At 43.0% G+C, this 27,354-nt stretch overlaps 1 protein-coding gene across 1 annotated transcript in view; it reads left to right on the top strand.

Moving 5' to 3' along the window:
* ptprua (protein tyrosine phosphatase receptor type Ua) overlaps positions 1–27,354 on the top strand; it is a gene marked incomplete at its 5' end in the record, with an annotated part of 157,091 nt that overhangs the window by 111,349 nt on the left and 18,388 nt on the right. The window contains 12 exons of the mRNA XM_079176640.1: positions 663–864; positions 3,145–3,247; positions 5,471–5,750; positions 8,370–8,406; positions 13,021–13,159; positions 14,747–14,776; positions 15,260–15,420; positions 15,780–15,967; positions 18,382–18,454; positions 19,807–19,883; positions 22,986–23,003; positions 26,076–26,112. Coding sequence (XP_079032766.1) covers positions 663–864; positions 3,145–3,247; positions 5,471–5,750; positions 8,370–8,406; positions 13,021–13,159; positions 14,747–14,776; positions 15,260–15,420; positions 15,780–15,967; positions 18,382–18,454; positions 19,807–19,883; positions 22,986–23,003; positions 26,076–26,112 — 1,345 coding nt within the window. The remainder of the gene's footprint in view (positions 1–662; positions 865–3,144; positions 3,248–5,470; positions 5,751–8,369; positions 8,407–13,020; positions 13,160–14,746; positions 14,777–15,259; positions 15,421–15,779; positions 15,968–18,381; positions 18,455–19,806; positions 19,884–22,985; positions 23,004–26,075; positions 26,113–27,354) is intronic.

Below are 27,354 nucleotides of genomic sequence, written 5' to 3'. Positions count from 1 at the left end.
TAGAACGAGGACATGTCACAGAATCTACCTGAGGCTGATTATCGGAGGCTAACTGCAGCATGAGATGTATTAGCTCCGTGCTGTGAGACGACATTTTAAGATTAACTGAGAGGCGTTTCTTGTGAGAGAGCCTTTAAATAAAATGCCATCTAAATGCAGTCTTTCAGGTAGTGTGAATAATAAGCTGTAGGCTGTGTGGAGCATATCACGGATACTCTGCAGGCTTGTGCAGTAAGATCTGTTCCGACTTAACAATGGTTTGAATCAGGTTATACTTACTGTGATCTAATTTGAACGCGCTGTGGTGAAAGCCAAAAATATTACTTTGAAAGTTTGTTCATTTCCATAGACTCAAAAGCTCGTGATAGGTCTTTTTTTGAGAGCTGAGGGCAAAGTTGGTATATCGGTCAGTCGGTTGGTCCATCAATAAAGTGCAGAATTGTTCGATTTTCTCCTCTCAGCATCCCCAGGTCATCAGTGTTTCCCATTAATTACCAAGACTGCGGCAGCTCGTCAAATTGGTTTCATAAGGAACCGAAAATATGTTGACACTTATCAGCAGTAAGTCTGTCCGGTGGATTCGTCGGCGCATCTCCTCAGAGCTGCTCGCATGGCTGTAAACGTTTGTTTGAATCCAGCGTCCTCTTTTTCCCTGTTCCCAGATCAGCTACCAGAGTATCGAGTCGTCGGACCCGGGCATTAACGTGCCAGGTCCTCGTCGCACAGTGTCCAAGCTGAGGAACGAGACCTACCACATGTTCTCTGGCCTGCATCCTGGAACCACCTACCTGGTGTCAGTCCGAGCCCGAACCGCCAAGGGGTTCGGCCAGACAGCGCTCACCGAGATCACAACCAACATCTCTGGTGAGACCTTATGCAGGCTTCTGTACCTGTTGTGTGTGTGTGTGTGTGTGTGTGTGTGTGGGGTCGGGGCTGGAGTAAGGTGAAAATATGGTCTTGAATGGTAAACTCCAATAATGACGCAATGCACTTACATGCTTATAATGCATGCTGATAATGTGGAATTCAGTCATCACTTTGAAGAAAAAATAACCAATTTTCCAAACAATAAGTATGTTTGTAGCATTTGCACACAAAAGCAAAGAAGACAAAGTAACGACTTGTAATTCTCGTCTTTTGAAGAGCTTTTGATTAAATTACACATACACTTTTAAATTACAGCAATTATCTTCATTTTCCCTCAGCCAAACACATTTCTGATGTGCATTGCTTTTGTGTGATGATGATAGCAGACCTGTACTATAGTGAACTACAAATGCTAAGCTTGGTTCGGGTAAAAAAACAGCTTTGTTCAGCCAAATTCACTGCAAACTGAGTCTGTGTTTACCTTTTCAAAGTTTCGCAGCCGCTCAGAAATTAGAGAAGCCGTGTTTGGGTAGGGAAAAGGTTGCCGGTATGGATCTTGAGATTGGTCTGGAAAATATGTCTGTGGGGAATGTGACGCACTCTTCTGCAAATGTGTGAGCTGTTTCGTAAATTGTGTTTACTCCGATGAAACATCACATGCTATTGTGGTGCTATGCCGTGGCTGTGCTTTAGTTTTTATGATTATGGCTGACACACTGGCTTCTAATGGATGTAACGCTATCTGCGTGCAGGGAGTTGTATCTGTGCAGACAATTGACATGGCTGTGTGCTGCCTGAGCGTATTGTTTTCTTGAACTCCTGTGCTGTGTTTGGTAGCGCTGTCCATCGCGGCAGGTTTTTAAACCCAGTGAGGCTTAACGATGCTGTCTTCTTGGCTAATGTTAACAGGAGTAGCAAAGAGTAGTCACAGCACATCATAGCGTCATGTGGTCAAACACAACAGCTCTGCTCACAGCCGGCGGCTGTATACTGTCGCAGCTCGGCCTTTTTAGAACAGTAATGAGCAATATACGTGTCATGTAAAGTGTCACATCGTCTCTCCTTAAGGCTGTTGTGCACAAACTTAGCTTATTAAATTGTGTACTTTTTTATATTTTATTTCTTATGCTGTCTTCCATCCTGAGCAGCTATTTTTTTGTAGAGCTTCACACTCAACTTCCAACTAGTGGAGCCACACAGGTGCAATAGAAATGATAGTGAGGGGTTGTTGTGAAGGATGATATTCCTGATGCAAGGTTAATCAAGAGAAAGAAGAAACAAAAACGGTTAAAATGTGATAAAGAGTATTTAAAGAATGGATCCAAACACCAAGAGTTTTACAAGGAAGATGAATCTCAAGTCCTTCATTTCTCCCGACGCTGTAAATAATGCCTCCTGTTATCCATCGCTCTTATTATCTGGACCTGTTCCATCTAGTTGAGAAGGTGGCCTGTGTGGGCTCACAGCTGTCAAGGTGCACAATTCAACAGTATCACATGTTCTCTCTCGGCTGAGCCGTCTCAGCGGGGAAGCCAGCTCCTGCACCGACCGGTTGAAGCAAACATGAGAAACGTGTAATGTTATAATAATTCATGCTGGATTTAACCACCTAACATGCGCCCCGGCTCAAACAACTCCTCGAAGCCGCTATGCATAATGCAGACCGCCGCTGTTTTGTGCAAGCGTGAGGGTGTGTGTTTATCCGATGACACGTTACATAAGCTGACTTTTTACAACCGGCATTAATGCCCTGCCTAAGTAGCAGAAACATTTCCAATTGCATTCTGGAGCCTTTTTGTTTTAGCTTATCTGTTGGACCAGGAAAGCCATTTGCTTCAATGCATACTCCAGTTAACTCACTCCCCGTAGTAAACAGAGATGGGAACACTCAACCTCACTGTCCCCAGAGCTTTGCTGAGGTTGTGCAGCTTTGAGATCCGTCCTAATTATATTATAAGGGCCTCTTGTTTTCTCTGTAGTTGACTGCTGTTTCTACCCATCATCAGTCAATGGCGGTGTGTGGGAGGCCTCCACAAACTACAGTACACAGGGGACATGTGTGGGTAATGAATAAAGATAGCACACTATATTTCATGCAGGGGTGGAAAGATCACTAAAACATCCAAGAAGAAGTGTGTCTACTTGTCTCTGAGCTTAAATCTCTTTCTCTGGAATGCAAACATTAAATGATTTTGTTTTTCTCCCACAGTATTTCAACTATCTTGACTCTGCTCTAACTCCTCTATGTGGTCTCCCTTTTTTACTTTTCTTTCGCAGCCCCGGTGTTCGACTATGAAGACATCCCCTCTCCGCTGAGTGAGTCGGAGAGCACCATCACTGTGCTGCTGCGCCCTGCGCTGGCGAGAGGTGCTCCAGTCAGGTACAACTAATACACAGTGTACTGTGTTCACTCCCACGCCAGCATTCATTCAGTGCTCTTCCGCACTGTGATATTTATACCCGCAGTCAAAATGAGCTCTGTTATAGCGCCAGAAAATAGTTCTCTGTGCTTGTAGCATTTTAAGTACAATGTATGAAGAACCAGAGTGGTTTTCTACTAACATTCTCTACAGAGTGTTGTAATTGATCACCAGGTCGAGCTGTGTCCAGTGTCTGAGCTAGTATTAAAACAACCACCCAAAAAAACGAAATAACATAAATATCGCTCTCTCTCTCTCTCCTGAAACCTGACTCACCACGTCAGACAGTTGGAATGACACCACATGCCAAACCAATCTTCGCATGTTGACGAGTTGACAGCTGTGTCACTGTAACGAGGAAGCAGGGTTGAGAAAAATAGAAACACTCGGCTTTGAGGAAAAGAAACTCCAATCATTTGCGGAAGAATGGATTTCTCTTCGTCAAACATAACAATGCAAACTGAAGTGTATGCTGTTTGGCATATGAGGCTTTGTCAAAGACAAACAGTACTGTATTGAATTTTTTCAATATATTTAGCATTTTTGATGTTGTAATCTATAATGTTTAGTATGACAGAACATACAAAATGAACAAAGCAATAAAAATGATCTGGTGGGCTTTAGTTTAAAAAAAAGAAAATGATTAAAGTATTTAGATAATACTAGTGCAGTGCCCAAAACAGGCATGCTTTGAATGCTTTGCCAGCGGTGTATCTGCTTGTAACTTTCTCTAGAACATTGAATTATGTTTCTCATTGTACCCGAAAATGATTTTCTAAAGGAACCCATAAGCAATTAAAAACTATGCAACTCGACTGTACGCTTACTGTGTACTTCACCTTCAGAGGAAAACATTGTGGTGCTCTATTGACCTGAATGAGAATCTGTTTACATTACAGATTCATTCACGAAACATATAATAATTAAAATGAATTGTTGAATCCAGCATTATAAATTGAAAGCTCCACCTTGAACAGACGTTGAGTTATATTGAGGGCATTGTGCTGATAATGCGTCTCTCTCACTCTACACTTGAAGTAAACATGTGAATATTTTTTCTCTGCATTATTAATAGTTTTACTAATAGTTAGTAGTTTTACTTCAAAAACCTTTAAGTGCTGTTAATGAAAGTTTGAATATGTTTTCATAAAAAAAAGTAACCGTATAGATTCCTAATATGTGGTCGGTTTATTTGCTGCAATCATAATCAGGGATGTGAGAGCTGCTACGGGTTGTCTTGAAACCAGCCCGGCCGTCACTCAAGCGTGCTTCAGTGAACCCATGGTGTGAACAGTCTGCTGGTTAAATTATGCTTCATTGTTCATTTAACAGGCAGTATGCAGTACATACTGATTGAGTATGTATGCCTACGTTAGTATATGATTTTGAGCGCAGTCGAAGTGAAGAAAAGTTTGTTTGTAAAGTTATCCACCTTATACATAATGTTACCAGGCTATATATATTAAGCATCCGGCCGCAAAAGTGAACTGCAGACGACATGCTGGACTGCAGAGCCCTGAAGCTGCTGCACAGAGCGCTCTTTGAGTGTTTATTCAGAGTTCATAAATATTAAACGAGTTGCTTGTCCAAATTGTACCATATACGACACTGAAGTCCCTCGGGTCCCCAGCAACACACCGGCCAAGTAGATAAGACAAGCAGTTCTATAGATATGCATAGATATATGTTTTTCCTTTCAACTTTATGTTTCTTCTTCAAAAGAATTACAATAGTAACAATTGTTGTGACTTTCATAAATACAAAGCATAATTTAGAACAACTCTTTTCCCCCCTCAGAAGAATGACCATAACAAGTATTGAATCACTATTTAAAGGGGAAATTGTGTTACTTGGAATTTAGCTTAATTTCTGTCATTAATTATAATATTGTACTTACCAAGTTAATTGCTGTGATCTGGAAATGTAGTGACACAAAAAAAGTCAGATAATCAAACAGATGTAAATACACCGCCAGGTAAGCCCAACAAAAAAGAAACACGGTACACTAATTACTCTAAATGTTATAAACATTAATGACAGTTTACAGACTCCCTGTCATACGATAAACGATTGTTTCGTCAGACATGCAGTATGCATACTTATATGACTGCAGAGTATGATAACAGTTTGTTTTGCTTCAATGGTACTTCATGAGTATTAAGCTCCACCCTTTCCTCCTGCAGTGCCTACCAGGTGGTGTTGGTGGAAGAGGATGGTTCCCGTCAGGTGAGGAGGAGGGAGCTGGGCAACGTCGACTGTTTCCCCACGTCAAACTCTCACAGCGAGGCGCAGGCCAAAGGGGCCCCGCACTACTACACGGCCGAGCTGGCCCCCAGCAGTCTGCCCGAGGCCACGCCCTTCACGGTGGGCGACAACCACACCTACAACGGCTACTGGAACAGCCCTTTAGATCCCACCAAAAACTACCTCATCTACTTTCAGGCCACCAGCAACTTCAGAGGGGTAAGAGCTATTAAGATGCCTGACAGTGCTTTTGTTTCTGGAGCTCAGACACGCTGCTTTTATGTTCCAGCAACCTTGAGAGTCAATTTAGATTTGTGTCGAGGAAGTCAGAAGGCAGGAGGCGATGTGCTGGAAGGTGCTGTGAGAGAGGAAGCTTTCCTCTGCTTGAACAAGGCTGTGGTTTTTACAAAATGATGTAGTGTATGCGCTTTTAGGATGGCTTTGGCTTGACTGTTTCCTGGTTACATTTTGGACTTGTAAATGTTTCACCAATGCTCAATGAAAACCCCTCTTGACCACCACACAAGCAATTTGGCGAATGCATCTTAACAGCTTTGAGGAGATAATTACAATATGTACTCTTGCATTTATTTTTTTGACCAGTTGTCAGATTCCCTAATATTCAAGCTCTTTGAAAAAAACTATGAAAAAATAGTTTTCCCTGCGGGGGAAAATCAAACACTGCCTCCCAGGCTTAAAACAACCTGGACAGCAACTTCTTGAGCAATTGGAAAAGTGACTGAAGCATGAATAAGAACTTTGACGGCCTGTGTGCACAGAAGCAGTGAAAGTAAATGCTGTTTAAATCATTAGGGCCCATAAGGAGCTTATGTGCGCCTGCCTGGCTGCAGCTTCTCATCTGGATATCAGTGTACGATTCTTCAGCAGATGCATCCAGATTTCTCTGGGTGCTGCAAAGTGGGCCTCCAGAGACAGGCAGACCACAGTCCGCCTCTGGTCCAGGTCAGGGCCGACATTCTGACTGAAATTTCCCAAGTGACATCTGACATCAGCAATGAGCTCTACCCATCATAGACCACTATTTGTGATGATTCTCCCCGAAGACTAACGTAAGTTGCTGCTGTTGACAAAGCGGCTCTGAGCCGACACAACAAACTGGATATTATAATTCATGTTGATCTCGTCTCCCAATATATTTTCTGAACCATAGCTGCGTTTCAGGAGAGAAGGGCCGCTCAGGGAGGTAGAAAGATAATATTTTGACAATTACCCTGGATAAATTAGATGTACGATGCTTATATGGGCTGCCATTGAATTGAAACAATATTGCTTTGGCAGATGTGTCTTCAGTGGGGCTTGAAATATGCATTATTGGTGCTGCCAGTTTCTTTGGAAACACACAAGCAGGAAACATCACACACCTTTCTACGTGTGTTTTCTCCCGATCAAGTCATTATCTAGATAACTGCTATCTGTTACACTAAAAATAAAAAGAATACCGGCATGCTGATATTTCATTTTCATCCCTCCGTTGCATTTATTATGACTCATCATCTGGGATTAGCTGTCACTCGTCCCAGTTTTTACTGGATAAACTGACATGCGGATTGGGTATTGGCAAATGTAGCTGGCAGCAGTTTATTTCAACTACAGCTAATTGCCGTTACTTCTGTGTGTAAGATACTTGCTGAAACACCGGAATGACTATTGTTTGTAAGCCAGTGGTTTGTACAAGTCAGTGTCTGTACTCTGAGGTAAACTGGAAGTTATCGCTGACAAACACACAGAGAATCATCATCCGACTCTGGTGTTCCGCCCAGCTCTAAATAGCAGAAAGTTAGCTGCAATTCTGCTAAAGAGACGGGTATTTAAATGAGGAGTTGGTGGAGAGCTCAAAGGAGAGTTAATGCGAAACAGTATCTCAATGCTATGTTGTAGCATTCATGCATATCATATTCACTGTATGTCTCAAATCTGTAGTGTCAATGTACACTCTGACAACAAAACACGTCTATGTATCTCAGTTGATTCGTGTTATTAATACCATCATTTACTTAGTACACTGTACGCTGAGCCTCATTTGATTCTGTAAGGCATTAGAAAGGAGTCAGAATTCATAAGCGCGCGCCAATATTTAACTCAAATTTGATAAAATGCTTTTGAAATCCACTCCAAGGATGGAGATTCAATTTACTGGATATCCCTCTTAACAAGATTTGAGGCTCAGTTGCATTATTAAAATGATTTTACAAGCTCTGGTGTCCGTTCCAAAAGCCAAATGCCCACCTTGACAGAGGACAGGATGACACATGACATACTACCTGCTGCTGCTTTAATAACCCCCGGGTGGGAGTAAATATGACTTATATGTCACTGTAAGAGATGAGAGTGAGATGAGAATCCACTTGAAACAGATTTCCAATTAAAAAAGCTAATTTGGCCACCGTTTTAGGTGAAAGGTTTTTGACTCCAATCTCAGAGCACATATTAGCATAATTTCCTATAAAGGCTGATTTAACTTTCTTAAATCTTAATTTGGTAACATGCCCCTCTATCTCTGGGATAGAGGTGGCTGTTTTTTGGTCCAATCGGTGAACCCGTGTGAGGGACCTCAAAAGGTGGAGGGAAGCAGGTCTCTCATATTACAAGCAGATGTCATCCACTTGGAAATTTCAATTATTTCCTCCACGTAACAAAGGTCTGGGTGACTGTGACCCACACAGCCACCTGTGTTGCAGGTTTCAGACAAGGCTGTGGATTTCGACAAAGTGACTTAGAATGAATCGACTTGAACTGTGGTCGTTCTTTCCTGCCGATCATTGTGACTTTGTGGTACCGAGCCAAATGAATTAACTAAGCCTTCTCTTTTGCTCACAGGAGACCAGAATAAACTGCATCCGGATTGCTCGCAAAGGTAACACTCGCTTTCCTTTTTGTATTTCAAAAGCACTCCATCGACATTTTCACATCACTATGTCATTGTCACATTAGTTATGATTCAGTAAACCTTTAACGTGATGATCATGGAGCCTATCTGCTGGCCTCTCTTATGTGCCTTTTAAATGGTAAGCTACCTATGTGGATTACGGTGTAGCGTTACAGTACACAGAGAGTTCCCTTCGTGCAGGTGGAGCCTCAACTGTATGGCCATTCGAAATATCGGAAGGAAGTTCAAGTTACAAAGAGCCACACACAAAAAAACTAAAACAGCAGCCCTACCAAGCTCCCATTTTATAAGTAGCAATCCCAGGACCATGCTTAGTTTGTTCAGGAAGGCCAATGGCAGAAATGCTGGAAGAGAAATTGCTCTTAGTTACTGTGCAGATGCTAGTGGCATCACGGCTATAGATGAGCAGCTTCATTATATACTTGATTTACTGTTAACTGGAGGCAAGATACATTTAATTGTACTGTGGACGATCTTGTTTGACGTGATTAGTGTGTTGCACGACACCGTTAACGGTTCTTGAGTCGTCTATATTGAAGCCGACTAACTTTCAGTCACTCTTGTCGCTTCATTGTGGAAAAATGGGATTTGCAGGCGACGCTAATGACAGCTTCACCACTGGGCTCCTGCGGCAAATGCATTAGCAGTCAGACAGGTTTTTAAAAAGTCCCTGGTTGAAGCCTTTCATCTAAACCACTTACTCTGAGGTAAAGGTTCATTTAAATGTTCCAGTTATCTTAACTCCGTCGTATTTGTAAGATTTGCGTTTTATTTGGCACAGATACTTTGCGTTTGCACTATATCCTGCGGTACCAAAGGCATTGATTTGAGGATTTTAATGGATCATTATGATTATTATAATAACTAGTTGAGATAATGAGGTTCAACGTCTGTCTGCTCATGTGGTTGCCCCATAGACTCCTTTATTAAACTGTGTCTTGCAGTGTCACATCCCCATGTCTCAACAATGGAGCTGCCGAAGTCAACGCTATAATTTAGTGTTATGAGGGTATCAAAAAGAAGGTTATATAAAGCTACGTCCTCAGAATGCTAGACAGAGGCCCCAGATTGTCTTTTCCTGGCCAACAAAATGTTGAAAAAGTGAAATTGTGACTCTCTGGGTGATAATACTGTAGGATATATTTGCGGTCCCAGTGGGTTCACCTTTGTGGTGCGGGGTGCATGTCACAGACTTCGACAGTTATCCCGGCTCAGGCCGCTGCTTTGGGGGGGGATTTGAAACGGACTTAGCGTTGTTTTGGGGCGCTGCAGGGACGATGCCCCCGTGCCAACCTCCCACACTAGAGACACAGGAGGGAAGGTGAAAGCAAACATGCGTCTGTGTCCGCTCTCTCTCTCTCTCTCTCTCTCCGCTCCTCTTGAATCACTGACACTGACATTTTGGCAAACCCCTCTTGGGCTCGGATGCCTTTGAAATCCAGATTGCAGAAACGTATCCTTTTTTTTCTCCCCGAGAGAGAGGAAGCGACCCGGGGTGTTTGCTTGAGAGACAGACACAGATAGAAGGCTCTCAGTTCAAACAATAGGTGAGTGGGAGAGAGACGGAGGGTGAAATGAAGTTGTTCCTCCCTTCCTCCCCACTGAATTATGTCTGAAGTTTGTAGTGCTCTTGAGAGAGGTGGCAGTTAAATTGGATTCCTCTCTCCGAACTCTTTCTTATCTGAAGTGCGATGACATCAAAGAATTCTGCCTTACTATTGTCTGCCGGCGTGTCACGTAAGTGGAAGAGAAGGGTTGCAGGTGCATTTATGGGAGCCATTTCTTTCTTTTTTTTACTGTAGTTGTGCATATACGACTGTGGCAGGCAGGCCCAGAGGACATGCTGATGTTGCTCCAGAGGTGCCACAGAGCTCCCGTTAAGACCGTTCCTGGATGCTTTTCATTTCCTCTCACCAGCTTCCCACACACAGATGCCGCCAGCTGTGTTCACCAGCACACCTGGCCTAGCCACTGCAGTGGTGGGAGAGTGTGATCTTTTTTATTTCTCCTCGCCACGCGGGCGCTTTTCTTTTCTTTGTTTTTTTGTTTTTTTTTGTCCTTAGAGGAAACGTGGCCAACATTAGCTGACACGAAGGAACAGTGAGACCATGTTACAAATCCAATCGTCTGGAAAGGTTCACCATTGTGCTACAAAAGCAGGCTTTTATTCACATCGGCTCAGCCGGTAGAAAAGCATCACATTCACAATCAGCCATGTGCAGCATTTGAAAATGTAGCTTAAAATCTGTGTGACAGTTGAATGAAGTGGCCCGGACCTTTATTTGAAACCAGCTTATATTAGATGAGTGGGTTTCAAATAGAAAAATGTGACTCACATTTTTGGTACATTTTTTTTTTTTTTTGTGGTCTGCCCCCGTTTAAATGCTGAAATTCTGAAACTGCTAAATGTACGTTTCCTCAGCCCGTACAACACGATTACACCATACTCACCGTTCTGCTGCTCTGAGAATCTTTTTAACTGAAATACACATTTTATTTGCTACTTTGTTTTATCTGCGTTGCGCTTGTGTCAATGACACTTACTTCCTGCTCGGATTTCCTCTTAAGACCATTCCTGACTGCTTTTTCTTTCCTGAAGAGGGTCAAAACTCCTGCAACACATAACAACGTTATTGTCATACCAGCACATCTCAGCTTATGGCCTCCGTCAGGGTCATCATAAAACACATTACATAGAAATTTCCTTTGTAATGGGCTGTGTGATGTTGTCCCTGTGGATCTCCTTTTTTTTTAAATTTATTATGATAGCCAATTTAAAAAAAATGGCCCTAAAAGCAGAATGAGTCACCCAGCATGATTTGTGTGATTGTGGCAAGTCTGCCAGGAGCTATAGTCACCACCAGTCCACAGCTTATTAAGCCAAACTCTGCATTCTACCTCACTGTAAAGGTTTTTTCTTTTCTCTTTTCAGCCAATCACAAACGCATCCAACATTCCTTTTGAAGCATCATTGCTTTGTTCAAATGCAGAAATGTTCTCATCAATACATGCCTGAGACCCTTTAATGGTTCCGTCTCTCTGCATTTTGTTTTATTCCCCACCTTATTCGTTTTCTCATCAGCGAGTTGACTCGTTAATGAATAACGCGCTGCCAGAAGAGTAATAATGCTCCTTCAATTCATTCATAGTTAATAGCAATTTTTCACCTTTGGATATGACACAACAGGGAGCCCAGATGATTCATAGAGGGGAGATTTCATGCTCTTGGCTAGCTGAGATGGGAAGGCAGACAGAAATGCTCTGCGACTGTGACATATGGCTCGGAGGGAAATGGCTGCCTGAATGAGAGCATGCATCAGTTTGCTAAGATAACCAAAGTGTCGTCTCTCCCAAAGCCAAACATGTTTAGCTCCCCTTTGTAGACGTCGCTGATATCAGTGCAGTGAAATAGTGTGAAATAGTGCCGTCTCAGATACCGTCAATAAAAGAAGTAATACACAAGCTCGCTGTCTATTGTCTCTCCTGCGAAAGCTCAAACTAGATTTGCGTCGACCTCTACCACACCTCACTCCCTCTTGGTTGAATCAGCCCGGTGCGTTTAATACCACGGAGTGAGGATCCTTGTCCTGCTGCCAGTGCAATGGCCGTGCCAAGATTACTGTGAAAGACTCAGATCCACAACACCACCAGCTGTTTTGTATCCATCGCTGGTGGCATATTAAAAAAAATTAGACTTGTAAGTGAGCTGCAGTCTTTGAAGCATCACAGTGATAAGATATTTTCATGCAGGCAGCTCAGTGCATGATCACTATGAAGAAGCGTTCCTCTGCACAGGGTACAATCTCCGGTACCTATGCAACAGGTTAAAGACCCAACATGTCGGTGGCCATGTCCGAAACGTGTAGAATGTATGCCCTCAAAAATGACCTCAATGGAACTAAATACAAGCAGCGTCTATAATGAGGGCAAATCAATGTCAGTATCCGCGACTACAAATGAAATCCGCGCGTGGGTGTGTAGAGGTCTCGCGCGTGCAACTCGAAAATGCCGCGCACGCATATTGCTTTTGCGAGTGCTTTCACTTACCACCGTGCGCGAGTGGATCTCATTTATGCTCGCGGATATTGACATTGATTTGCCCTCACAGTCCGTGGCATCTACACTACTATGTGCTAACAATCCCACAATGCAATGCAGAGGAGTTTCTAGATGTGAAAATGATCACCTGCACCTGTCAGTGTTGATGATGCAAAAAGATGATAGATGTTTAAAGCCTGCTGAGTGAGTTCAGCAAACAAAACACATACACACACACTTCCATTAGTATTATCTAGCTCTGCAGATGCTACTAAATCATAATTCCAGTGCACTGCTGTACCAGCAAATATCAGAGTCAGTATTTTGTTAAGATATTATCTTTATCTTTAGACAAGCATAGACTGCCAATCCACTTTTGATTGTTTTGGTAATTATGCTGAAATTAATGTGACAATGATTCATTGACGCCAAACCACTACAGCACATTTGTTATCGCGATTAGAGCTGAATAGCCATTCACAGTGGCTGTATATGTAAGATATGCATCCGTCTCTTCCTCACCTCTCTGTCGCACTGGTGCAGCTGCCTGTAAGGACTCCAAGCGAGCGCTGGAGGTATCCCAGCATGCCGAAGACATGGGACTCATCCTTGGGGCCTGCGCCGGTGGTCTGGTGGTCCTCATTCTGCTCCTCGGGGCCATCGTCATCATCGTCAAGAAGGGGTAAGTGGCTGTGAAAATGTTTGCGTGTCTGCAGGCCAGTATATGAGAGATGGGTTTTTCAGACTCAAACATTAATGGTCTTATTGTTCCTGCGTAGCCTATCCCAAAGCAGTAAATTCATCTCGATCCCACTTGGCAGCGAGGGTCTATTGAAGAAAGAATTTTGGCAATGAGAGTGAATTACAACCAGAGTTAGTGGAATGGTAGAGCATTAATCCCAAATTCTCCCACCGCTGCCTCAGCCAAGCTTTTGTGTTTCATCTCATCTTTTAATTTCAAGGTCTGTGTGTTGGCTGAGCACATTCAAATGCAGTCTGCTTACACTGGAATCGTTGGCTGCTTTCCACCTGCAAATTACCTCTGTCGTCGATCGCACCTGCAGTGTATTCTTCCTCCGCTCGCGGGGCGAAGGTGGAACGCTCGTCTGAGTGTGAAATATTTCATCAAGGGGCATGTTATTCCATTGCCCACTCAATTACATGAGGCGAGCAGCTGTGAGGTGCCAGTGGATGGGCTAGTAATTGGTTAGGAAGGTTGTTTTTGCTTCTTTTTTTTTTTTTTTTTTGGAAAGAGGAACTTCTCTGCCCTCAGGAATTTTCTCAAAGAGAATAGAGGGAGAGTGAATGGGATGTCTGGTATGAGGCAGTGACTGATAAGATTCATTGGGCCTATCTCGCAGGCACAAAAGGCGCTAGACAGCCGCATGGAGGAAACGGGAGCAGATGTGTTTATATTTAGCCACCAGATATTGTCACTCATATAAAGTTGGACTGTATACCGTAAATATGTTTTGGTTCAGTCATCAATAGGAACATTTCAGATCCCTGGCAGCATAATTCAGTGGGGTGCTGGTCGAACACGGGCAATGGAAACGAAGAAATAAAAAGAGTTTGCTGCAAAAACTCAGCTCTGGACCAACTTCAAACTTTCTGCAAGCGGAGGAGCGAGCAACTTTTTCTGCACATGCTTTAAGGCTAGACACACACATCAACCCCTCCATTTCCTATACAAAATTAAAATACCTATATTTTTTTCATTGAAATAAATAAAAGCACCATTTCTTTTTTTGGAGAAGTTTGGCATAATAAAGGATGCCTATTACACTGCTCACTGCTCACTGTTCAACAATTCAGTTTTCACACTGTTGAAAAATAATGCAGTGCGTTTTTAGTTCTTTGAAAATATAGTATTTTCCCTGTCCTATGTTTTCATTCATTTATTCAATAATTAAGTGGTTCTCTGATGTTTACATGAGAAGTTATTATACTTACTACAGGAAAGGGTTAAGAAATGACTACAGGATCCTAAATACAGCAACCTCAATGCAGGTGTAGTCTATGGAAACCTCAGAAAATGTAAAGAATATGAAGCTTTCATTGGTCCAGAGCTGAGTTTTGGTGCGCAGCAGGCCCGTCCTTCATTCTTTATGCTTTGATCCTGCTTCATGATTGCTTGCTAGGAACATTCCAACCCACTGAGCATTTTCATTTATCTTTCTGATGCCCATCTTGATAAACCATAGTCACTTTTCTTTTTTTTCTCCTCACTCTCTGTCTCTCTCCTTTCCTCCTCCCTCATGCTAATCAGAAGGGACTTCTATTCTTACCCTTACTACCCGTAAGTTACTCCTTTCTCCATCTGCCACCCTGACATCCTGACGCCATCTTCCCCTTGCTTGCCCTTCGTAGTCCCAGGATTACTAGAGTGGAAATGAGCATTGCTATCTCCACCCCATCCTCCAGTGTAGACACCCCCCCCCTACCTCCTTCTCCTTTCGCTCCTCCATCTCCACCACAACCCCACCGCCACCCCTGACACTCTTTTGCTATCACCAAATCGCACTTTCCCCCTCGTCCAGTTTCAATCTCGTAGCCCTTATATTTCCCCCTCAGTCCAATTTCTCATCTCCTCACCCGTCCTCCTTTCTTTTCTCCCTTATCTCTTTGCTTTTCTTTCTCTCATTCTGCCCCGTCTCTGCTGTCCTCTGTCTATTATTACTCCCTGCTCTCTCTCTCTTTCTCTCTCTCTCTATCCTCCTGCCTCTCTCTCGTTTCCTCTCTCTCTCTCTCTATCCTCCTGCCTCTCTCTGCATCTCTACAGTAGGAAGAAGGTGGCCATAAACAAGGCAGCCATGTCCTACAGGCAGGAGAAAAGTCGGAAGCTGAGCTCTTTAGACTGCAGCATGACGGAGCAGAGCACTCTCCAGCAGGACGAGAAGATGGCCCACTCCTTCATGGATGCCCACGGCTGCAACGCTCGAAGTAAGACAGCTCGGAACATATGGGTACTCTTGAGAAAGTGTCTAGAGAGATGAAGCTCCCTCCTTCCTGACCTTCAGCCATGTTTACTTCCAATGCATGTATCCAATCTGTTCTGCCAGACCATAAGGTGCTCTCAACAGAGAAATCTCCTGCAAGTCTCCTTGTCTGTTTGAATATTCCGCAGTGCCAGTCAGCCCTCACGTCTCTGCAGAAGCGTGGACTTGTTTTTCTTTGAGCTCCCCCCTAGACTTTTCAGCCGAGTTTACATTAATATAGAAAAAGAGAAAAGGACAGACTCCACGTCGAGGAGTGCATAATGTCAGCGGCATGCCTTCAACTGTATGTGTTCATGTTCCCAGATGAACAGCGCAGCTCCGTCAACGAGTCCAGCAGCTTGCTGGGAGGCTCGCCCCACCGTCACTGTCGGAGGAAGAGCTCGCCTTATCACACGGGTCAGCTCCACCCTGCAGTGAGGGTGGCTGACCTCCTCCAGCACATCAACCAGATGAAGACGGCTGAGGGGTATGGCTTCAAACAGGAATATGAGGTAGGAGTGAGAAAAGAAAGATGGTCTCGTAGCACTTGTGTGTACTTTGGGTCTCGGGCTGCGTTTCATGGTTTTGGCTGTGTCCTGTAGTTCAAATTAGGGGAAATCGTGCCTCTACATATAATGATGTTGTGCTTTATTTTATTTGCAGTAAGTGTAAAAAGGCTATATCTGTGTTACTGCAGACAACCACAGTGCCTACTGTAACTTATGGAGCATGAAGTAAAACGCTGTTTCACTGCATCTGCATTACAGAAAGAATGCAGATATACTGAACTTGGTGCTGTGTGGACTAATCATGCTTTTCGAAGTTACTACATGATGTCCTCCACATCAAGCAGTGGTGATGAGTCTTTATTTTTTCGCACATTCACCTGGTGGAAGCCAGATGCACTTTTTCGATTCATTAAGATCCCAGAGGGCCCCACAAATTTCCCCCCAACAAAATCAATATATGGGTCACTTTTTCACTCGTCGGTCTGGCTCCCCTTCGCCTGGAGAAATAAACAAGATGAGGGGGATCAGCGTGCACACTGCTGTCAGACTTCATAACCCTTATTTCCCACAGGGTCGGGCTGCTGCCATTGATCAGACATGTTGCAAGGCATTATGGGGCACTGTATATGAGGCAGGCCCTCTGTGTGGGTAGGGTACTATATGTGTTGTGCATGGAAGCCAACATCTGGAACCAGAGCCAGTGAATAAACACATTTGCTGAAATCATCTCATTCTCCATGACTGATGCAGCCCTGATATGGATAAATCTGTCATCTTCTTTTCACCTGGAACTGCAGCTTCCCTTCAACACTGCAAGTGATATGATGTAGAGCCCAAACAGTTACCAGCCAGTTATTGGGCCAGTTACAATTTTGAGTTTGATCATTTAGATTTAAATTCAATCTGACTGTTTTATTCATGTTTCTGCCAACATTTGTGTTTCAACATTTTGTTAAGGGACCCTTAGCTTCGATCATTAAAGTTGCATTCAACAAATTAACAACTTAATTTTATGTTATATGGTTTTTTGTTATTTTGTTATGCTGCCTCCAAGTGGCTAACAAGTGGATCAATGCTGCTTTAAAGAACTGTGAGCAACAAGATGAATAGATTAGTGCTAGCAAAACTGTTTCTGAATGACCTCAAACAAATTCCTGTGCTGCAGTTTCAATTTTTGTCAAAATCAGATCAGCTGTAATCAGCTGTGCGAAGGTACATATGTTGGACATGTAAACAAACTATTAAATGGCTCCTGTGGATTCAATTTGATGTGGTCCGACATGAACACACAATTCTGCCGAGGTTGGAGCAGTTTTGGTTGTTTGCAAGATTTCTGTATTTTCTCACTTGTTTTAAGTGGGCGGGGCTTGGTCGGAAAGAATTGACGTTGCCGACTTCCAACAAAGACTTGGTAATTTCATAATTTCAATGAAAATTGATGACGGCTGTTGGGTTGTTTGCTAATGTTGCCAACCCATACAGACCCGATGAAGCAGATTAATGGGCCATTAATAAATCATAACCTTTTTCATGAATTATTAATGTTACAGTATATTATTTCAGTGTCGAGCATGTCCAATACAACTAATAAACTAATGGAGAGGAAATAAATCGTGTAAATATCCAAGAAGGTGAACAGAATGTTGTTGAGGCTCCAGAAAATGCAGCGTGCTGGACAAAGGCAGGTTTGTTAAGCAGGATTGGATCAGTCATTACCTGTACAGGATCCAGTGACAGATGTGATCCCCTGATCAGCTGGCTTTGCGCGAGTCTGCCGGGGTCTCAGGTGGTCCCAATATGGTCCGCCCCCGCCCCAAGGGGGATTAGTCAGCTGCCGATGAGAGACGCCGTGCATCAGTTCGAGAGCATGGCTGTGTCTAACAATGTAGCAGGGAGATCAGGCTGTGGATTAAAATGCAACGGAATATGACACGACTCAAGCCAGGACCATCTAGGCTCTTGCTCTTCTCTCACATATAGAATTAAGTTAAATTCAATGACGCATGTTGTTGCGCCAGCAGCTTTAATAGATGGGTGTGTCATAAACAGCTGTCACAAATGTAGCAGTTTAAAACCGAGGTATTACAGCGCCATGCCTTCTTCAGGCTGTGAGCCCCACACCGTGTGTAGAAGGAGAATGACTGCAGTGGGACGCCTCCTCCTCCTCCTCCTCCTCCTCCTCAAGGCCGCAGCCATCTCTCAGTGCCGCATGTCATCTCTCAGCCTCAGCCTCTCCCCGCTATGTTGTGGCAGATGTCTGTTGATGACTTGGCAAGATGCTATAATAGGGACGTTGCGCAGACAACCTTAGGGTAACACTTTGCAGTGCTTTTTGCAAAGTCGTTTCTACTGTGAGTTTAAAGATGTTGTAATATGTTGTCTTATTAAGACTCAACATGTGATCTCTAACTTTGCAGAGTTTCTTTGATGGCTGGGACGTCACGAAAAAGAAGGACAAGACCAAAGGAAGGCACGACAGCCTGCTTAACCGTAAGTACTGTGAGGCTGCAAGAAGGAAATGCTGTACAATGCTGTTGTGACCTGGCTCTGATTCAGTCTCAATTTGACCAGAGGTTGCAGCACATCTTAACATTTATTGCTGTTCATACATACACTGTAAAGTACATCGCCATTTAACGACACGACTACCGTGTCTTAAGAGTCTGTTAACACCACCCAATAATTATTTTTACTCCCTGTTGATTCGAGTAAAAATAACCCTCGTTATAATTACGGTTTGATTCATTACAATTGATTGTTAATAGTGTTTTTGAAATGTTAGTCTCGATAGCGGGAACATTCAATATCTTAATGCAGCGTGGTGTTCTTTTACAGTCGATGTGGAACAGCCCTAGGAATACATTAATAGTCATGAGAGTCATGAATAGTCATTCAAGTTCTTTAAGGTGTGATAGAAGCTTTTAACAGGTGAGACAGGTTTCATCACAGACCCAGCGGGTGGCTGGTTTGTGGTATGTGTGGCGCAATTCAATAATTACAGTTTAACAACAGAAACAGAAAAATATGCAAAATGAATATAAGTAAATGGTGAATTTATGCAACTATGCATGATTTATGGATGCAAATTGTTTTCTCTGGAATTTTTGCGTTCTTTCAGAGTCAATACGGGAAACCCTCAGAAATAACATTTGGACGCTAAAACTCTGAATTGAACCCGAGATGAATTGCACTCTCCAGGTGTGGTAGCAGCTGTATATGAGGCAGGCGTTATCACAGCTTTTGCGGACTGACCCCCGAAAGCATCAATCCACATTATTGACGCTTTCTGCTTTCATAGCTTTGGCAATCCTTTCTTTTGGTTGACATTGTACTCTCCTAAAATGAGTTCTACGTAGTGAGGTTTGCAGAGAAAGAGAGCAGTGGTATCAGATCAATACTCACTATCAGCAGATACCCTTAGCTTAGGTATCAGTAGAGAAGATATTGGATTCTTGCACCCGTGTTTGTAATAATCTGTGTGATCGTTTGACTGCTTGTGTCAGGCTCTTTTTGGCAATGTTGATGCAAACCCTTGTCTCCAGCATTATTTTCTTTGAGGACAGTGTAATTTGTATTGGTAGATATGATACTCAAACTGTTCTAATAAAGCAAGAATATCCTCTAGTTGATGAGACAAACTATTCACCAGCGCGGCATTCAGTGGTGAAGTTGTTAAAGACACACGCTATTTAACCACAGCGTCCCTGGTTCGGTTCAGGTCGGGGGATCTTTTATTGCATGTCCATGTCCCTCTCTCTCCACAGCGTAACCTTCATTTCATTTGACAGTATGAGAGCTTTTGTATTAATAAAAGCCAAATCCTTTTTTTTTGTGCATTGCAGATGATCGCCATCGAGTCAAGCTTCACTCTCTGCTTGCAGACCCCAGCTCCGATTACGTCAATGCCAACTACATAGACGTGAGTCACCCACACTCCTATTTCTTTCTCCCGCTTCGCCTCCCACTCCCTCGTCTCCGTCTATGCTTAGCCCACAGCTCCGCCGTAAGAGCTCGTACTAGTCATCTTCTGTTGTTGTGGTTGACCCGGCGCTTGACCAGAAGACATCTCCACATCTGAGGTTGTGTGAGCTCTCTATTACTCAGACTGAACTCCCATTTAGCAACTACACCCACAAGACATAGAAAGATATCAATGTGTGCTAGTACACGGAGGCTTTGAGGCGAGATTTTATTGCAGAGATCCGACAAGAGCCCATAAGCTCGGCGCGGCGGGCCTCGTGACTCACCCAAATGCTTTTTTAAGGCGACATTGCACCGTAGTTGGGCTCGGTATCACACGGCTGATCCTTTCATCTACTTTCAGATATTTTGATCTCACCTACAGTTCAGCTCGAGTGAGTGTCTCGGGGGGGGGGGGGGGCCTCTACAGTTCCAGCAGCAGAAATGAACTCCTGCCAGATCTCAGCAGCTTTGCATTAGGTGGACAAAACTATCTAAAGGACAGTTTGTCTTTTTTCCTCCAGCTCAGGCCATGGGGTCTGCAGCTCACATAGTATGGAGGAGTCACTTGAGAGTGACTGTGAGAAGTTCTCAACAGTCTTGCCTTTTCTTTTTTTTTTTTTCACTGACTACTGCAGCTCTCACTCATTGCAGGGCGAGTTGATATGGTCTCTGCATGCTGTATTACGCCCTGTGTGGTTTTTTTCTTTCTTTTGTTTGCTGAACAAAAGGAAATGTAAAGTGGACAGAAGGGGCGCGATCAGTAGTGGATGCCTGACTCAGCGAATGTGGGTGGCATCGGTTTAAAGCGGAACGTCAAAGCTCACAGTGCAGCGCGTGGCCACTTTATCCCCTTTAGTGCTCCGTGAGGGCTCCATTAGGACGGACGCTCCAAGGACCTTTGTGTCATTAACTGTGCTGTCTACAGCACCTCCTGCATGTCATGCCAAGACCCCTGGCTCACAACACTGCGGCGAAATGATTCCGAATGATTCATGGAAGATGGCAAGGTTGGAATAAATGGAACATTGCTTTTTTAAAAAGGTTAAACTGAAGAAGTTCCAGCCCTCTCTCCTCTCATTCACACGCAGTTTCACATCATTTTTTTCTTTGGCACGGGTAGCAAGACGTGACATTTTTGTGTCACATCTGTAGACGTTCCTTTTGTTGCCGTCGTTTGCTGACAGGTGTTGCCTATCACAAATGTGACACCATCATCACCAGTTCTTGAAAGATTCTGCGTTCACTGTTATTACCACCCACTTGTCAGTCAGTCTTTTGTTGCTCTGGCGCTGAGGTAGCGATGCCTGTCACACTTCTGTTGGAATCAACAGTAATTACTTTGTAATAAGATAAAGTTGGGAAGGAGCATGGGAAGTAATGGCTGGGCAGACACATCCAAAAGCCTAATTTCTTTGAATGGCAGACAAATCCAGCTTTGGCTTAAAACTCATTATACTCTGTATACTATGTGTCTTTGTCTGTCTTTTTGTGTCAACTGCAGAGGTCTTGATAACCCAGTTCATTTGCCCGTGTCACCTTTAAAGAATTCCAGTTTCCAACTTAGTTTGAGGAACTTTCAACTACTTAAATGGGTAGTGTTCGCCATCTCTCCCATCTGTAACTATAATATTTTACTCACCAAGTTAATTTCTGAGATCTCTGAACACCGCGACATAGCTACAGTAAAAAGTCAGATGTAGAAAACATGACTGTTTAACATAACTGTAAACATAACTGTAAACATCCATCACATTTTACAGACCTACTCTGCATCAACTTTGCCAAAGTTCTGTTCAACAAGTCATATTATGGGTCTGCTCAATTTTGGTTTTAGCTCCAAATAAAGTGGTGAAGATCAGGGATTCTCAGGCCCATAACACATTCTGAGGACCACCTGCCCAAATAAATGACCAAAACAAAAAAATCACAAGAAAGGGGGAAAAAGATAAACTGGGCTGTAAATATCTGTTATGACACTGTCAGCTGTAATGATAAATGTAAGATAGATGTTCTGTTTTCCGTCACCCATCCCTGCCTGCCGTTATGACTCTAAATGTAATGTATTCAGGGTCATTTTTCCACACCACCTGCTTTGGAGATTTTCCTGGCACAGGTTTGTCTCCCACATCACTTTGTATGTATGTAACTAACAGTGACATGACAGTGTTTGTCTCTACCTGATGATTTTTCGTGATTGGCTCGATGATACTCAGACGTAACTGGTCATTGAAATAATGCATGAATGAGCACATTTAGATATACAAATAACTAGCTTTGTAAATGACCAAAAAAATTAAATCGGACAATTTGGCAGTACCTCCGCGTCCCACTTGATTGCACCCTGAGGCCCGTCAGTGGGCCCCGGCCCAGTGGTTGAGAACAGCAGGACCGCTTCGTCTGACTTTTTTATCAATGTAGACGTGTTCCCGGATCTCATGAAGCTGCTGAGTACATGTAGCCTACATCTATAGTCATCATAATCATGTTTGATTGAAACGACAGAGAACACCAGGTTGGCTAATAACCAAAAAAGAAGGAATCCTGAAGTGTGGATACATCCAATATGGGTGAAATTTCTAGAAATACTGCACTGGTCAAGTGCAGTATTGAGAGAACGTCTTCAATCCCGTGTATTTCCTGAGGCATCATCCCTACCATACCCTCTTTCATTGCAGATCGTGCTAATGTGTCATCTGTGTTATGAACACCAAGGACAACTCTGTGTCATCACTGGCTTCAGATCAAAAACGTCTCTCTCTGCCTCTTTACTCAAAGCTAAATATAGATGTAGCATGCTAAAGGTTGGAAGGTTCAGAGGAAATTGATACTATAGCACAAAAGTAGCCTCTGCGTAGAAACATGGGAATTTCAGTCTTTTGAACATTATTCTCTCCACAGGTCCTCAAGGCAAGCTGCTCTCTAACCATTTCATTACCCTCTTTGACTGGACTTTAATCACAATAACTAGCTCTTGTTTCCTCCCCTACTTTCTGTCTTTCTTTCTCTCTCTCTGTCTCTGTTTTCCGCCCTCCGTTTTCCACCTTTTGGCATCTCTTAGATTCGGATAAACAGGGAAGTAAGTATCTCGCTTCTCTTCTCTTTCCATCCCCTCTTGCTTTTCATGCTGCCCCCTCTCGCTGTCCCTGCCAGCCCTCCATGGCTTCCCTCCAACAGCAGACCTTCCTTCCATTTTCCTTTTTGAGCTTCTGAGCTTGTCCGCCATCACTTTTCCCCTGAGTTAAATTATTTCCAAACTGAGTGCAGCAGTGTCCTCTTTAATCCATAGTCGGATGCTCACATGGGGTTCTTGCTTTACATCAGGCTGTCTCATAAAAAAAAACCTGGTGGTATGCCACAGGAGAGGAGAGTAGACTAGGTCAAATCAAGCAACTCGGATCACAGCAAGCAATGGAAACATATATTCTTTGGCAGTAAACTGAGAAAAAAAAACAGATAGCACAGTGCATACAAGTGCAAGAAGTATTTCAGAGACAGCTGAAGTTTTTCTTGGGCCCCATATTCATCAGGCATCTCAGGGGAGAGTGTCGAGTCAAACCATAAAGTGGAACAGCAAGATTCATTGCTGTCCTTGTGATATAGGTGTTACTGGATGTCTGGTGACTTGGTGTCTAATTGCAGGGCTACCTGATGAGGTGTTGTGGCTGAGTAGTTAACCAATAACATGCTAGCGGTAGCACTAGCCAGTCACAACAACAAAGCTAGCTCCAGGTAGCAATTTAGAAAGCTTGTTAACTGCCTGTTTGAAGGTTAGACAGTTAGACAAAAAGTATCAAACTGCCTGTTAGCAAGTTGGATAGCTTGTTCCGGTTAGCAAGTTATAAAGCTTGTTAATTGTAAGTCAGCAAGTTAGCTTATTAGCTTCAAGTTAACAAGTTATACAAATTATCAATTGCCAGTAAGCAGTTTTGTTACCTGCTTCATAGCAAGTCAGATTGTTTATTGTAAGCAAGCAAAATTGCTCGTTAACTGCCAGTCTTCAAGTTAGTTTGTTGCCTCAGACTTAAAACTTGAACTTTTATCAATACATACATTTGACCTGAATTTAACCCATTCTAAGCATTTACTAGCTTAGTGGGCTGCTGTAAAATGTCTGGGGAGCAACTTGTGATTCAGTTTCTCGATCAATGACAGGAAGAGCTGGGGTTCAAACCATCAACCTTGAGATTAAAGGACAACCCACTCGTTCCCTGCGCCAAAGCTCTCAGTTAGCTTTCCAGTTAGCAAGTTGTTGAGATTGTTAACTGCCAATTAAGCTAGTTTCTTTCCTTCCAGTTAGCAAGAGGTAACTGTCAGTGAGCAAACCAACCAGCTCAGTCACAGAGTTTATTTGCACTAGTATCTCCTGTCTAACAAATGACTGCAAAGCATCACTTCTTTCTGCTAAAACACAGCTGTGGCTCAAAAGTCAGCTCTGTTAAGATGGAATAGAATGCTGCAACAACAAGATATCGAGTGGATCAACATGTTTTTCATTGGGATGGTAATTGCTCTCACACAAATGACTCCACAGGAAAAGAATTCTTGCAATTTTTGGCAACAAGGAAATACAATGGTGGGTAGTCTTAAAAAAACACATTGACCATCATTTGTGTATTTTGAAACTGATTTGGCAATAATACTGTTGTCCATATAGCCTCAACTTGTACTTCAGAAGCTTTTCATCCACCCACCCTTTCTCTTATTTCACTTTCCACGCAGCTGAATATGTTGATCCTACAGTTTGACTATAAAAAATAAAAAAAATAAAGAACCTAAGTGTCACAAAACCTTGATCCTGGTCATTTATTCTCAACGGAAGAACCCTTAAAACTCCCTTTATTGTCCTCCAATTCCCTCAGGGAGGATTTCTATAAACATTTAACGTTTCAGCAAGAATCTACAAGTGATTCTGAGACGCACAAACAATATGAACACTTATTTTAATTGACTTGCACACACCACAGTCAGCTTTCACAGGTGAGCCAAATGTATCAGAGCAAAACAAGTTGTTCATCCGGTTGTTATGATCGTATTGATAAGCTCTCCACTTCTCAAATGACTCTGCATGTTTTTTAGTTTTTTTTAGTTTTTTTTTCCTTTTCAATCCATTGTGAATTCACTTTGCTTGAAAAATGCGGTTACCAAGGTGACAGACAGAAAACTGGTTGGCTCAGGGAAACGGGAAGCTCATGAGAATGAGGGTCGCTGCACTCTTTCATAGCGATGGCCATCCATCTCAACTTCCCTCTGTGGCATGACAGTTATGGAATGTAATTTGTGTGCCTGCCTGGCTGAATAATGTGTATATCAGTGTGTGTGTGTGTGTGGTGGGGTCTGTGTGTTTAGGAGCGTCTGTACAGTATTTGTACAAATGTTTTCCCGATACAACAGTTGGAATCACTTTACCCGTGATTGATGAGAGGACACACTAATCTTAATTCTTGGGATCTATCATGCTCGGCTGCTTTGCATTCAGCTCACAGGGTTTGCCTGGCCGGGGCGCCGCTGATAGCCTTCCAGACCGTGCACACTGTATCATAACTGCACGATTGCCAAGCTGAGCAGAGAGGAGACAGCCAGATCAGTCAGTGTCACTAAGGTAGAATAACTCCCGGAGCCGCAGATCCCTCACTTGTCAATCTACCTTTGATCAGCAGTCCTGGCTGCATGCAAAGCACCGCACACCAGACCGCCTTTGAAACATAGCTCCCTCACTCTGCATGTAATGACCTGGCTCGCGGACAGACAGACACAACTTGAATCAATGCCCATCTCTCTCTCTCTGCATTATAATTCAAGTGTTATCCTCCACCCAAACTCGGAGCCTAAACACTGCAAAGAATATTGTCCGGTCAAATGTGCTAATGTATTTTAAGCATCAGCCGGATGATGGCACGGCCGCTGAAATATCTTCAGTCGGAAGCAGAGCAGAAATTCTAGTGGAGCACTGACATCAAACCCAGCGCTGAGTTGAATAAGAGATGGCATGTAGCTGAAAATGGAGAAAGAGAATGGATGGGATGGGTGAAATGAAAGTTAGAGGTCCCTGAGTCTCACTTCATCATATGCTCTTGCAATTATTAACTCTCTCCCGTTTCTTTTTTTCTTTCTCTTCTCCGCCATTTCTCTCACTCTCTCTGTCACACAGGGTTACCAGCGATCAAATCACTTCATCGCCACACAAGGTGAGTGTAAAATACCCAGCAGCGGTGTTTGAGTGCCGATGTTTGTGTTTGTTCGCGGCGTTCTTTACACAGCCACACAGCTGACAATATTAAAATGACTTAACTGAATTATGAATGTGTAAACAGCAAGGAGCCTGTGTTGCCTCATGCTCACATCTGGATTTCCACCATAAAGCAACACTTTCTTCCTCCTGTGAGAAACACTCCCTTAACAATCAACTGTAACTGTCAGTCAATCTGCACTGTAACACTGCTGACTGTCGCTCTCTGTGAAGTTCTGCTGCTGCGTCTCTCCTCCCAACCATCTGCATGTGCGGTGCGCTATCACTCCGATGTCATTTTGATACACTATATAAGCTATATTCTCCAAGCGACAGAGAGAGAGAGAGAGAGAGAAAAAGGAGCAAGACATTCTCTTTATTCTTACCCAGCTCTGATCCTATTTATTCAGTGGATATGTTTTTCACTTCGTAATCCCCCTCTGATTTCTTTCCATCTTTCACTTTGGTCTCAGTTCTACCGCTTCACAAACGTAACCTCAGAAAATCTCTCTCTCTCTCTCTCTCTCTCTCTCTCTCTTTCACATTTTGCTCACAAAGTCTTTCTGCATACATGAGATGCACTCTTGCAGAGGTGGAAAGAGTACCACAATGTTCAATTCAAGTAGGAGTACTGAAAGAAATGTGACTTTTACTCAAAGTAAAACGAACAAAATGTTAAAGTTTGTTTGATTTATTAAATAAAATACTGCTCATTATTTTGGTTAAACAAACAACCACAAAACATTTTTTTTGCACATTTACTAGTTACTGTTTCCAAAAATACTGCCTAAAATGCCTCAAACTGTTTGCATTTTCAGTATGTTTCATTTGATTCTATGAAAAAATTACAAAATATAACCAACAGATTTCCTGTTCTCCTGTCCTGTCAAAGTTCATGACAGAAATGGACACTGCCGTAAACTATGCTACTCTACAGAGTTAAGTGCCACACTTACTGCAAGCTGTCACAGATACAGCATATTATACAGTACAGTTCATATTCTTTCTTTTTTCTTACAAAGTCTAGTATCAAATATTGCTCTAAACATATTGTACTGTATATTGTCTGCACAGGTGGTGTTGCATGGGCAGATCGTCTGTGTCGGGATGTACAGTATGAAGTATAGGTCACCCTTGTTGTGGTAGTCTTTAGGTTCCCAACACACGACCACTGTGGTCATGCACGTAAAAAACAGTAAAA

Source organism: Pholis gunnellus, assembly GCF_910591455.1.
Source record: "Pholis gunnellus genome assembly, chromosome: 16".
NCBI classification, from domain to species: domain Eukaryota; kingdom Metazoa; phylum Chordata; class Actinopteri; order Perciformes; family Pholidae; genus Pholis; species Pholis gunnellus.
Note: the sequence above shows the minus strand (reverse complement) of the source record. Positions and strands in the feature narration are given on the sequence as shown.